At 40.2% G+C, this 12,642-nt stretch overlaps 5 protein-coding genes across 5 annotated transcripts in view; 2 read left to right on the top strand and 3 right to left on the bottom strand.

Moving 5' to 3' along the window:
* LOC135938098 (cytochrome b-c1 complex subunit 8) overlaps window positions 1-12,642 on the top strand; it is a 36,093-nt gene that overhangs the window by 7,394 nt on the left and 16,057 nt on the right. The window lies entirely within an intron of this gene.
* Window positions 1,861-3,582, bottom strand: LOC135935230 (MKI67 FHA domain-interacting nucleolar phosphoprotein-like). The gene is made up of 3 exons (XM_065477392.1): window positions 3,423-3,582; window positions 3,251-3,360; window positions 1,861-2,651 (listed from the first exon to the last, which is right to left on the bottom strand). The coding sequence occupies exons 2-3, from the start codon at window positions 3,332-3,334 to the stop codon at window positions 1,935-1,937; spliced, it is 801 nt and encodes a 266-aa protein (XP_065333464.1). The 5' UTR covers window positions 3,335-3,360; window positions 3,423-3,582; the 3' UTR covers window positions 1,861-1,934.
* LOC135935228 (gem-associated protein 5-like) lies at window positions 3,707-11,309 on the top strand. The gene is made up of 14 exons (XM_065477388.1): window positions 3,707-3,950; window positions 5,088-5,413; window positions 5,475-5,709; window positions 5,759-5,918; window positions 5,970-6,402; window positions 6,972-7,554; window positions 8,469-8,792; window positions 8,851-8,907; window positions 8,959-9,249; window positions 9,300-9,447; window positions 9,639-9,896; window positions 9,953-10,163; window positions 10,212-10,412; window positions 10,615-11,309. The coding sequence occupies exons 2-14, from the start codon at window positions 5,090-5,092 to the stop codon at window positions 11,191-11,193; spliced, it is 3,804 nt and encodes a 1,267-aa protein (XP_065333460.1). The 5' UTR covers window positions 3,707-3,950; window positions 5,088-5,089; the 3' UTR covers window positions 11,194-11,309.
* Window positions 7,567-8,433, bottom strand: LOC135935232 (uncharacterized). Its single transcript, XM_065477394.1, has 3 exons — window positions 8,178-8,433; window positions 7,867-7,975; window positions 7,567-7,810 (listed from the first exon to the last, which is right to left on the bottom strand). Exons 1-3 carry the CDS (start codon window positions 8,274-8,276, stop codon window positions 7,596-7,598), a joined length of 423 nt encoding a protein of 140 aa, XP_065333466.1. The 5' UTR covers window positions 8,277-8,433; the 3' UTR covers window positions 7,567-7,595.
* On the bottom strand, window positions 11,301-12,587 carry kri (krishah). Its single transcript, XM_065477393.1, has 7 exons — window positions 12,463-12,587; window positions 12,202-12,359; window positions 12,097-12,139; window positions 11,893-12,042; window positions 11,695-11,839; window positions 11,508-11,638; window positions 11,301-11,452 (listed from the first exon to the last, which is right to left on the bottom strand). Exons 2-7 carry the CDS (start codon window positions 12,348-12,350, stop codon window positions 11,378-11,380), a joined length of 693 nt encoding a protein of 230 aa, XP_065333465.1. The 5' UTR covers window positions 12,351-12,359; window positions 12,463-12,587; the 3' UTR covers window positions 11,301-11,377.

Consider the following 12,642-nt stretch of genomic DNA (forward strand, 5'->3'; position numbering starts at 1 on the left):
CGACTGGCTGTGTCAATGTGGATGCGAGGAAAGGAACAGACGCCGGGAGACGGAATAAAGACTCGGACGTGTCCGAGTGGGTGAGTTCAGGTACGTCTCAGTGAAGCAGGGCGCAGCATCCGAAGTGTGTTACCGCTTAAGTCCAGGCGTGCGAAGCTAATTCCATCGGGACGGCCGCTTTCGTCCATCTCCATCTCTGTGATAGCGCAACTTTAACGTCCTTATATAGGAACGTCATCGTCTCGGTTGTCCTTTCCGTGAGCCGGTCCCGGTTGTCTTAGGCAGTTTCAGGATAATTCTCTCTCTTGTTAGAATTGTGTCGCGTCGGTTTATAATATATGCTCGTCAAACAAAATGTAATTTGGGTAATTTGTCTGTTGTTTGAATTAATTGTGACAGAATGGCCATTGTTTGACGGAATGTTAATTGGGTATTCTTAGAGTATATTCTTTTGAATTTTACTATATTGTCATGTGAGTACACGCGCGGTTTACTATTATTAAGCTCTAAAAATTAAAATCGGACTACAATGTCCGCTTTTGGGCCCGTCGGTCGGATCGTCCACTTATGTCGCTGGATATCTCTATCTAGCAACCCTCATGCTTCATTTCATGTATTGTTTTGTCATTGGGGGTTTCAAAGAAACACCCACATTCTTGACACTGTTATGTTTCTGTTTGTGCCGGTCATGCATATGGGCTTCAAGAGCTTTTTAATACTCTTGAAAACTCCAGCACACTGTTTGTGGGGGCAATGAATCGCTGGTTTTTCTTTGCTTGCGTTCGACAGCAGCTTCTGATTTTTGGTACTTTTCCCCATCTGAAACCCGTGTACCTCATTAATTATATGTATATAATATTAAATATGTTATGTAGTTAAAAGTGTATAATGTATGTAATTAAAATTCCCATTCAACGTGAATTTAGTTAATTTAAAAAAGAGTAAGTATGGGGGACTCACACTTTACGCTCACTCACACTTCTCGCTCTGATGGGAAGATTCAATGTTAATCCCTATCCTAGCGAGAAGTGTGAGTTGGGCGAAAATGGTGAGTCTGCCATATATATATTTAGAAAATATTTTTGCAATAATTATGCAAGCAATATAATAAAAGGAATTATATTTGAGCAGAAATTAAAAAGTAGATATATTACTTTTCCCTAAAACAAAAAATCAAAAATAAATTTGGAAAAATATCTTACTTTTTTAGGCTTGCCGCGCGACCGTTTTCCTTGAGGATTAGAGATTGTTTATATGATTTCGAAGAGAGCAGGTAACATAGGCAAATTTTAAATTCCAAAGCATATTCTTAATAATGTCGCCAACATTTCTTACGTGCTATTGACATTCTACAAATTGTTAAATAATTCCAATCAGTCGCATCTAAAGGAATGTCGAGATAAGGTAGCCCTCAAAGTTTGAAAAAATGCGTGAAAAGTTTTATTTTCTGGTTGAAATTCTTAAATCTAAATAGTGTTTGATGAAATTTGCGCCACGTTAACGCTCCTAAAATATTTTAGGAACGCCTGTCAAAGAGCAGGCAGTACAATGATGCACTGTGAAATTTTGAGATCACCCAATGGATCGACATTTTTTTTGCTTTTGCTTGAAATCGTTGCGGGATTAATGCGCACAAATAATTTAATTCAAGCCATTTGAAAAACACTTGGATGATTATATTAAAATTAATCATTGCAAGTTCAGGGAAGAAAAGAACGTTAACAAATTATGGATTCAGCCTAAAACACTATTTTGTATTTTTATTTCCCCATCTAGTTTTATAATTTGATCATTCAGTTAAGGAAACTTATGAGTTAATTTTACACTAAATAGAGGTTTCTTTCAGATAAAATCAGCAACAATTTACTCATTTGCTTTGTTTTTATTTATTAAGAATATGTTTAAACACATTTTATCTTTTTCCTTCGATTACATTAAGCCACCGATTTCCTCTTCTTTGATAAAGATTTTTTAGGTGCCTTCTTAGTGCTTTTGACAGTTGAAGCGGTTTTCATGTTTTTAGCCGATTTTTTAACCAAATTTGGAACGTTAACGGCATCAACCACTGATTTCCTTTTCATTCTCACAGAAATCTCCTCATCACTCGAGAAATCGACGCTGACCATACTGCTGTTGGTCGCGTTTGCATCCAGCACGTTTCCTGCCACTTGGATGTCCAGGTCTACACCCAGCTGGTTGAGCTTTTTCTTCATACTATTCAGCTTGCTGTTTCCCTTGGCAAGCCGCCGCTTGGCCTGCTTTTCGTCCAGCTTCTTGGTGCTTTCGTGCTGCTCCCGCCTTCTGCGGAAGGCACCTGCACAATTGGTTTCGTCAAACTTGCGGCCCATGAAGATTTTCGGTCCAGGATTTTGCACCACGGATGCTTTGAGCAGCTTGGTGAACATCAGGTAGTTGTTCATTGTTTCAGCAACGATGGCAGCAATCTCCTTCATTTTAAACTCGATGAAGGCATACCCCAGACTGCGTCCGCTCTTCTTGCTCCGGTACAGTTTCAGGTTGGTCACCTTTCCAAACTGGCCGAAAAAGAGCTCCATCTGCTTTTCGTAGAAACCGTGTGGAATGTGTTCGAGGAGTACTACGCCACTATCTTGTTTCTCATCATTGCTTTTTGGAACCTTGACCTTTCCAACCTGAAAGATATTTCAATCTTATTACTCAAGGCTCTATTTCATGGCGTTAGTTAATTTAATGACTACAGAAGACAAACATATTACATTATATACTATGGTAATGAATCAGTTAGTAAGTGTCCAATTAATTTATTGTGGCTTGGATAGTGACCACTTAACAAAGGTTGTTTATCTTGGCATGAACGGCATTTTGGCACCCGGGGTGGCCCCTTATTGAGTCACCACTTTAGTTCTTTATTCACAACATATTTCGCATGAAAACAAGAATAAAAATGATACATATTACATAATGGCACACTTTGCAGTATCATACTTGAAATTAAAAATGAGGTATGGAAAAGTCACAGTTTTCCCCGCCGAGATACAGTTTTCGCCACCCCTACTTTAACATGGGATTCTCATAAGAACTGGCGAGATGATGTGTAACCCGGCAGAAACTGTAAGTTTACCATACAATAATAATTATTGCTGGTGCTGTTGCCTCCAGCACACCTTATTCGGATGTGAATAGAATACATAATATGTATTATGTAGATAGTTATATGTAATCCCGAACTCAAAATGCTAAATACGGAAGCACAAAATGTTTGAAAAGTTACCTTAATGAGCTTTTTGATGCTTTTCATGGCATTATTGAATGCCTGTTGTGATTCCTTGCGGAGAGCGAGATTTTCTGCGTCCATCTTATTGTTGACAAAGTCCGACGATCCTATAGACATGAGTGCAGTTTGAATTTTGAGTTCATAAACAATGAAAAAATCAAGCACTTACCTTGATGTGAAGATTTTAGAACGATAAAGAACGGAAGACAAAATTTAAACGTTTGTTCCTGTTCTTGTGAGCGTGAACAAACACGACAACACGTGTGTTGTAGCGGTCCGTCCTAACCTCTTGTTATTGGTCTGATTGGTCACATGTTTTGTTAGTGTAGGAGTACCAAAGTGACAGATTTGTTCTTCTCATCACACCTTATGTGGCAAGCATTTACAAATTGTTAAAGTATGTTGGTAAAAGAAAATTTTGCCGGCATTTGTGTTTTTGCAGCCGCTCTCTGCTGTCTCGTCTTGATAGATACCAGGAAAATTCCGAATTCGACATTGTCTGTTTGTATGTCTGTTCAACAGGGCTGAGGCAGTAGGCACTCACCACACTAACAATAAGGCAGCGTGCAAAGACCAACTGAGACGACTAACAATAAGACAAAGTAGTGAAGACGAAACGTTTCACTCTTCACGAGCTTCTGAATTTGGTTTTCGTTATTTCCTCTGCTGTGGCCATTGACAACTTAACTTTTCGCAAGTATGTTTTAAAACAACAATATGTATGTATGTACATAACAACATAATGTACATAGATATCATACATACATTATGTTGTTATGTCGAAATATGTGTATGTACTCAAATTTATGTGCATACACACATATTTATGCAGCATGTATGTATGTTCGAAAATAATAGATACATATTATACACACACACATACATATACATACATATTATCTACACAAAATATTACCTTGTTACATACATAGACGTATGATATGTATGTATGGTGCCGTGACAGTAGGCATACACCTTGATGCTAGAAACTGTGTTTTAGCCACTCTGTGATTGGCCTAAACAATGTATCATATTTTCTTATCAACCAATGCACTCCTCTGGCATTAAGAAATGTATTCCCGGTTAATTATAAAATGTTACCGCCTTAGTTAGTGAGATACGCGGTATAATCGGGCATAAGAATGGATTGCGGTAGGGAAACACAGATTTCAAGTAGCGATAAAATCACTCAATTTTCAAGTTTTGATGCTTTAAAACGGGTTCATTACCTTAATTGAAGAGAAAAGTTAACCATCATGAGCAAAAAAGATTTTCAAAATGACTCGTATCAGTCTTTCGTGGTTGCCGAAAAAGTGGCAATAAACCGGGAAAAAGTACCTTGGGAATAAGTTTTTATGCCACCCACTGGCCCTCCATCTAATGGAAAAGTCACGAACTCTGTGTCAAATCATCACCAGATGTTCAAGTGATGTTCCTTGATTATATTTAACTTGATCGGTGTCGCCTTTCTCAACTAAAATGGTAAAACGCCCTCTATTTGTTTCCCTGCAAGAACTGTTCGCCCACTGTCACGGCACCATATACATAATTTTATGCATATTACATCATACAGTCATGGTATATCTATGGTAAAGTTACAGTTTCTGCCGGGTTACACATCTCGCCAGTTCTTATGAGAATCCCATGTTAAACTCGGGGTGGCGAAAACTGACTTTTCCTTAATATGTATATGTAATGTATAAGTGAATGCAAACTTACATATATCATGTGTACATTAAATACATATCTATGGTAAATTTTCCCTCCAAAATTAAATTAAACTTAAACATTTTGCAATACTTATAATAATATCAAGAATTTCTTAATTTTCTAGCCATGAGCCAACCGGCTTTGCTTCCTGCACCAAATTGGTACTTATCAACAGTCGCAGACTGTTCCCCTGATGGCACTCTGGCTTATGGCAGCAGGAACGGCTTGGTTTTGATCAACTCCATTGATTTTTCTGAAGGATGTGCGCCATGCCCTAACTTCAACTTGATACCCAATGCCCACAAGAAGAAGATAACTACTGTATCTTGGTCTAACAGGCCTTTGAACGAAGACCTGCCGAATTATTTACTAGCATCTGCTTCAGATGATTTCTTTGTTGCTATATGGGATACACAAGCACTTGATCTGGTCCAAAAGCATGAAGAACATGTATGCATTTCTTATAATTTAAAATAAATAAAATGAAAATAATTTTTGCTCGCATCTACAGGGCTCTGCTGTCACTAATCTTGATTGGACCAAACTTGGTGATCTCAAGTTAGTGTCAACAGATGTTACTGGGCAGCTGGTTGTATGGGATTTGGTCCGAAACACGACTAGAACGCAGAGAATGCTGACATCTACCTCTAGACTGCAACCTTTTGACTTGAAATGCAGCCCTGTTGATGCAGATATTGTTGCTGTTGGCTGCAAAGACGGCCTCATCTGCATTTTAAACATCAATGGTGCTCTTGTGTAATTAACTGAAGTGGTCATCTTATCTAGTTTTTGCAGGACTGGGAAGCATCAAAAGCAGACTGCGTGGCCATGACAAATCGGTTGTTTCCCTCTCCTGGTGCCCAGAGACTAGCATTTTAGCATCCAGTGGCATTGACCAGAAAATCATTATTTGGAACAATGGCATTTCTGAAAAGATTTTTCAGATACCAAGCAAGTAATTTTTCCCCTTATTTAATGAACATAAATATTAACTCATTAAACTCAGGTCTCTGAGTGGTTTAGTGAAGATAAAGCCAGGGGAGAAGTCCCAAGGCTTGTTGAAGCAGCCCCTGCTTTTCCTAAAACCAGATTTGATTGTATCTGGCTCTACGAATGCTGAGCTTCTTTCATGGAACCCCAAGGAAGAGACACCCTTGCCCACCCTCCTCAACTCTGACCACGCACGTGGCTTGTTCTGCATGACTCACTGTGGCGATGTGGTGTGGACCATAGCCCAGGACAGACTGTTAATCAGACATGATTTGAAGACCAAAGAGGCCACATTCTTCTCCACTCTGGGAGGATTTGTCTATTGTATTGCGTTTTGCCCGTTTGCTCCTGGCAGAGTTGCCATCGGAGTGGGCGACGAAACGATCAGAATCTGGAATATGAGTGCCTCTACAGGACTCACCACCACCACAATTTGGCAGAAGATAAAGGTTTGCCTCATATTTATTTTCATTTATGATTATGTAAATTTACTCTGTTGAATGTTGAAGTCCCTCAATTTTTACTTTGGCACCAAATTGCAACTAGTTTATTTATAGGTTGAGGTATTATTTTCAAACTCAGCTGATTTCCTTGTCATGTAGCACCATATTAGTCATTGGAAAATTATGCTAATTTTCTTGCTATAAATAAAAAATATATTTTTGTCATTAAAAAAATATACATTTTTTTAAGTGACAAGTTCATTGCAGAAATGACCCACCAATCAATTTGTCTTGTCAAACCTTTTGTCATTTAAATCAGGCAAGAACTGAATTACTTGAACGATTTTTTGTTCATTTTTCTGTTCAGTGGAAAATATCCCACTAAATTCACACCACAAAATACTGCGGAAAAAAATTGTCGCCTACAAGACTACTAACTTACATGACTGTCTCATGTTGCCATTTTTTTTACTAAAGTTGATTTTTAATGGTTAAGATTAGTGACACACTTAAAATTTCTCGCTTTCCCGTGTTACAACTAACCCAAAGTATATAAACAACGTCTTTTCGTTCAGGGCAAACCACTGTCCCTCGCCTGGAATCCAGAGAAAGAGGGAGAGCTGGCTTTCTGCACCACCGAGGGCAGAGTTGGAGTGTGCTTTGTGTCGAACGCGTCCAAAGATCCTCTGATCATGCGCCATTTCCACAAGACTTTCGTCTACAGAGTGTGCTGGGGCCCTGGCGTGTACTCGAAGGACAAACCGGCTCTGGAGGATAAGATGTACCTTTACGCCTGTGACGAAAACAACAGCGTCATTTACATGGACGCTAATAGCCAGCCGACCCTATTGAGGATCATCATCAGAGCTTCTAACCCTAAAATGAAAGATTTCGCAGAACACAAAGACATTGCGTGGAAGCCAGACAAGACGCTGCTTGCACTGGGAATGGACGACGGCTCCATCCAATTGTTCACGGCGCCTCATCTTGAGATAGTCCACACCCTGATGTCGCACAAGAAGATGATTTTCTACATGACGTGGCACCCAAGCAACACTGCTGTTGAAGACAAAGACCAGAAAAAGCAGAATTGGCTTGCTTCTTGCTCCATGGACCAGCTAATCCACGTCTATGACCTTTCCCCATTGCTCTCACAGGGTAGGATTGTTTTTTTTTTGTTTTTGAATAATGGAATTTTATTAGTTTATAAGTTTTTCGCAAACAACATACCAGGCCCAAGTGCAACGCTCCGTAAAGAGCTTGCCTCCGCTCATTGTGACACAGGTTTTGTGATCAGCTCCAAAGTCATTGGGCTCCTTGGCAGCCCACATGCTAGAATTATTAAAGAGCGGGTTGCCGTTGCCCCAGGTGAAATCTCCAGGCTCGTTATCACTAGCAGATGTCCAGTACGGCCCTGTCACAATTTGAAATTCTCCGATTTCAATTATTATAATGGCTTTAAGATCTCACACACAACAGGAGCATTGTTCCATGCTTTCGTCAGGTCCTCTTGCGTTTCCAAGTTGGCAAGCGTTGCATTTGAGATGCCGCAAATTTGATTTGCAGAGTCCCAGTTGACCTAAAGTTTTAGGAATGAAAGACTGTTATCAACTATTTTTTCTGACATGTCTTGATTTTCTGACAGACAACTCCAGCGAGCAAGCTAAAATAGTCTGCATTTTCCTCTATATTGTTTCCGATACTGTTTATTTGACTATAGAAAAAATGCCTTCAATTCCCTACAGTATGAGATGATAAAAATGAAATAATGGCTACATTACATTGGTCAAGATGTAGTAGCTGAATTCCTTGTTACTCTCCTGAGCGTCTGTTGCCCAGGCCAAACAAATATGAAAGATGCACGTAACCCTCTGATCCATTGTTGCTAGGTTAAAATGTCAGACTCGACTTGGACTATCTTAAAATTCCGGCGCTTATGATTTTCTTTATCTTTTTGAGATTGTATGGTTCAAAGATTGGCATACTTGACCCGCACAACAATACTTATAAAAATCAAACAAGACTAAAAATTACCTCTCCCTCATCTCTCATGATTTAAATTCTGTTTGAAGGGGAAGAAAAGGTATGGAGAGGAGCTTCACTTCCTCTTAAACCAATGTCTGAGTTGAGGCATGGAGGCAAAGTTGTCTGTCTTTCCTGGAGCCCACACGTCGGCGGCAATCTTGCGTCTTCTTCTTTCGACATGTCGGTCAAAGTGTGGGACGCAGCCAAGGGCGAGGTGCTGGCCTGCTACACGAAACATGTCGGCTGCGTCTATAGCTGCTGCTGGAGTGCCTTGCATCCGGACATTATCGTTTCCGGCGCTTCCGACTTCACCTGCAGAACTTGGGAGATATCGTCCACCTCATCTGACAACTCACCCCAATCCAGATCACGTATTTTTTTATGAATAGTAACAGTTGAGAAATACATTGGAATTATATTTATTTTTAGAGCTGAGAGAGGAAAAGACAGGATCTTCTTTAGTACCAGTTCCTTTGCGTGTCGACGGTAAATTAACTTTGAACAAGAATGAATGTGAATTATTGATTTTATTTTCAGCACATGTCATGAAAGTAGGAGGAGGAAAAAAGAAATATGCTGAAGAGACAGTTAAAGACTCAAAGGGACCTATCGCAAGTCCCAGTCCCAAGCCTTCTCTATTCCCAATCTCGAATGCGTCGTTCCTTAAAAATTCGATTGCCTGTGTCTTGCACTTGCTGGAGGGCAAAGGTCATGAGCCCCCAGGAAAAAAGGCTTTGTTGGAGGAATGTGGCCTAAGAGAATGTTCAGAAAATCACTTTGGCTTCTTCCAAACGCAAGAGGAAGCCACAGATCTGTTGAAGAAAGAAGGTTGTACCAATTAATTTAATTTTGAAAGTAACTATGTTATTTATGTCTAGCTGATGCTCTGAAGAAAGCTGGCAACCATCTCAGTCTGTCCCACTTGAGGTTGTGGCAAGGCGACACTCGGGAAGTCATTAAAAACAGCACAAATGCCAAAAAGCTCGACGATTGGCTCGTCTCCCTGGCACCCTCAGTGTCGCACAAGTAAGGGCCATTTTATTTAAAGACATTTTGGTCGTCATGCGTCAAAATTTTCATAAAATTATTTTTTCCGACACATCCAAGTCACAGTAGCACCCGAAACGGTATAAAATATATATAAACTTTTAGTGAAATAAAAAATAAAGAAAATTCCAAATTCTGCCTCAAGTAACAACAACTTAACAATTGATTAGATTTTGGATGGAGACCTGTTGTGCTTATGCGGAGCAGCTGGTCGAGGGAGGAAATGCGCTGAAAGCGGCCTCGTACTACCTGCTGTGCCACAAGGAGACTGAAGCCATTTCTGTCCTGTGCAAGAATAGCTTGTTCAAGGAGGCAGTCGCCATTTGCCACCTCCGTCTGCCTGCGGACGACCCGCTGCTGCAAAGCACCCTCGCCGCTTGGGGAAAGCACAGCCAAGATACAGGAAATTTTGAAGTTGCCATGCAATGGTACAGTTATCGACCTGTAGGAAGATTTTGCCGCTAATTTAATTGAATTTTCGCAGTTTCATCGCCGTGGGTGACTACGAGAAAGCGGCAGTGGTGCTGGGCAAAAGAAAGAACCCAAAACTGTGGCAGCTTGGTGCTTACCTGGCAAAGCTGGCCAACGCGACTGATCTCCATCTGTCTATGTCGACAGAATGCTTCTTTGCCTTCCTGCATGACGAGCAGTGGGATCTTGCTACAGGGCTGACTGAAACCCTACCAGAACTCAAGGTACGCATTTTTAAATGTAGAAATCACTTAATTAATTTTTTAACGCAGGCCCACAAGGAATTGCTGGAGGTTCACAAAATAATTTGTGCAAAGGATAAGGCAGGGTTGAACATGGAGAAGGTCTGGTCACCTTCTGATTCTATTTTGACTGAGCTGGAAGATGCCATTGGACAGGTCACCAATGATGACTACCAGCATTTCCTTGAAACATTCACTGTCGGTATCCAGCTGCCAAAAGAGAAAAAGGAGGTAATATTGTGATATTCTAACTGGAACACACCAAAATATTTTAACTAGCATCATCATATGAAAAAAATAGTCGTCACTAGTGTTTTCTATTAATAACAGTACATTAAATTCTTAAAGCTGACAAAGTTTGATACAATCTTGAAAGTTAAATATTTTGTTTAAAAATCTGAAGGTATATTTTTAAAATATCATTTCGTTTCAGCTTCTGGTGTCCACCTCAAAACTGTTGCTATTGGCCGTGGCAGCCAAGAAGTGCGGGTCAAAGGATTGGGAGAAGCACATCATCAAGGTCTTGCACCTGAACTACAGACGCAGCCTGACGACAGTCAAGGAGCGGCAGCTGCACCTGCTGCTGCAGTGGCTTGGCACCATGCAGCTAACTCAATACAGCAAGAGTCTGGAGGCGTACAAAGCCACCGCCTATGTGGCCACTGCAAATCCTGACGACCCTGATCTCTTTTCCAAACTGGAACAGTACAAATCAGTCCTCTTGGACCCCGACTGCGCCCGTTTTGCTGTCGTCGACTATCAGGACACTGAACTGGGGAAAATGCTGGCAGAAGCACGAAGCAAAAATGAGGATGTGACCAAAATCGAGAAGGATCTGAGAGACTGCCAAGAGGAGAGGGAGCGACTGTTGCAGGCCAGGGTCGCTTTCCCTAGTGCCATGATCACAGTCAGCAGTATTCAGAGATTGTTCAATAACTATTCCAAGGAGGACAAATTGAAGGTGGACAGCTTTGAGTCAGAAATTGATGCCTTCATTGCTACGATGCGATGATCAACCAATTTGATAATTATTGTCTCATAATCAGGAAGAGATTACTGCATTTTTATTTTGTTTAATTCACCTGTCAGTTTGATCTTGGAAAAATAAAAGCTGACTACTATATAATTCATTCAGTTATTTATTGTAAATCATAGTGAAAATTAATTAACAGTTAAGAGATAAAAATGCACTGAATTTAGTCTGTCCCAAAATACTTTTGTCCAAAATGGTTTGGCGCGACGGAATTGATCTCCGAAGTTAAAATGACCATCTAGAATGTAATGACTGTTAATAAATAAATTATTAGGCACGATTTAACACTTAACCTGAGGGAATTTCGCTGTCAAAATCTTGGCAGCAAATGGAGTGCAAAATAAATTGGACAGAATGATGTTTTCCTCGGGAACACAATGCTCTTTCAGAACAGCAACCGCCTTCACTACAGTGTTGCCGGTACCTGTCAGTGTTAAAACACTTAATTGTAAGAAATAATCAATTTCACTCTCATCTCACTCATAATTGGGTACATCAAGAGAACTTTGCGGCTGGAGATGTCGTCTGGGAATCTGGCATACACGACTCTGGCTTCATGCGTGTCTGCATCAGACTCGACTAGGATTTTGCCGATTCTTATCGACCTGCAGCAGTCCCTCAAGCCCTTCAGTCAGAGTTTAGGTGATGCTGACAATTTGCAACATCGCCAATAAATACCTGCTCCATGGCCTCTCCGCTGCGAACAATACTGACTCCACAGTTTCCTTTTTCGTACTTCAGTCCATCGTAATTGCATCCTGTTGGTGTCGTGATGGAGACCTTAGAGAAAGGTAGCTGGTTGAGACTCTCTTCAATCACAAGTCGGATCTAGGAAATTTATTTTGCAATAAGTATGATTATGAAATTTGCTTTAGAACGCACCAATCTGTCCGCGTAAAATTTAAAGTCGCTCCTTGATGTGTTCCTTCAAATTATAAACCAATTAAATATTTTTTATCAGCATTAATTTTTAATTCCTACGCTTACTTATCCCTCAGGATGGTTTGCAGCTCCTTGATTTGATCATTAGATGGTAGAACCTTGACATTAGGTCCAAAATCTTCAATTTTTTCGGGTTTCGAAACCTCCTCCATAGAGCCCATGTCAAAATCCTTTTTTTCCAGCTCTTCCCTCATAACAAAGTGCTGGAATCAAATAAGTACATGGATATTTAGATATTACAAGACCCGAGTTAACACTTCAGATCTTAAAATTATGAAGCAGTGAGTAAGTGTTGTGCTAAGTTACTTTTTATCCCTTTTATAATTTGCTAACTCAATAAACAGATGAAACAAGAAAACCATGAATGTGCTGGCCAAAGCTGGCTAAGAAAAAATATTTAAATGCCCAACTGCTACGGATATACCCGAAGCAACCACTAAACACACGAAGCATTAAATCGAATAGAACTACCAACTGAAACAAGAT

The sequence above is a fragment of the Cloeon dipterum genome, chromosome 2 (assembly GCF_949628265.1).
Source record: "Cloeon dipterum chromosome 2, ieCloDipt1.1, whole genome shotgun sequence".
NCBI lineage: Eukaryota > Metazoa > Arthropoda > Insecta > Ephemeroptera > Baetidae > Cloeon > Cloeon dipterum.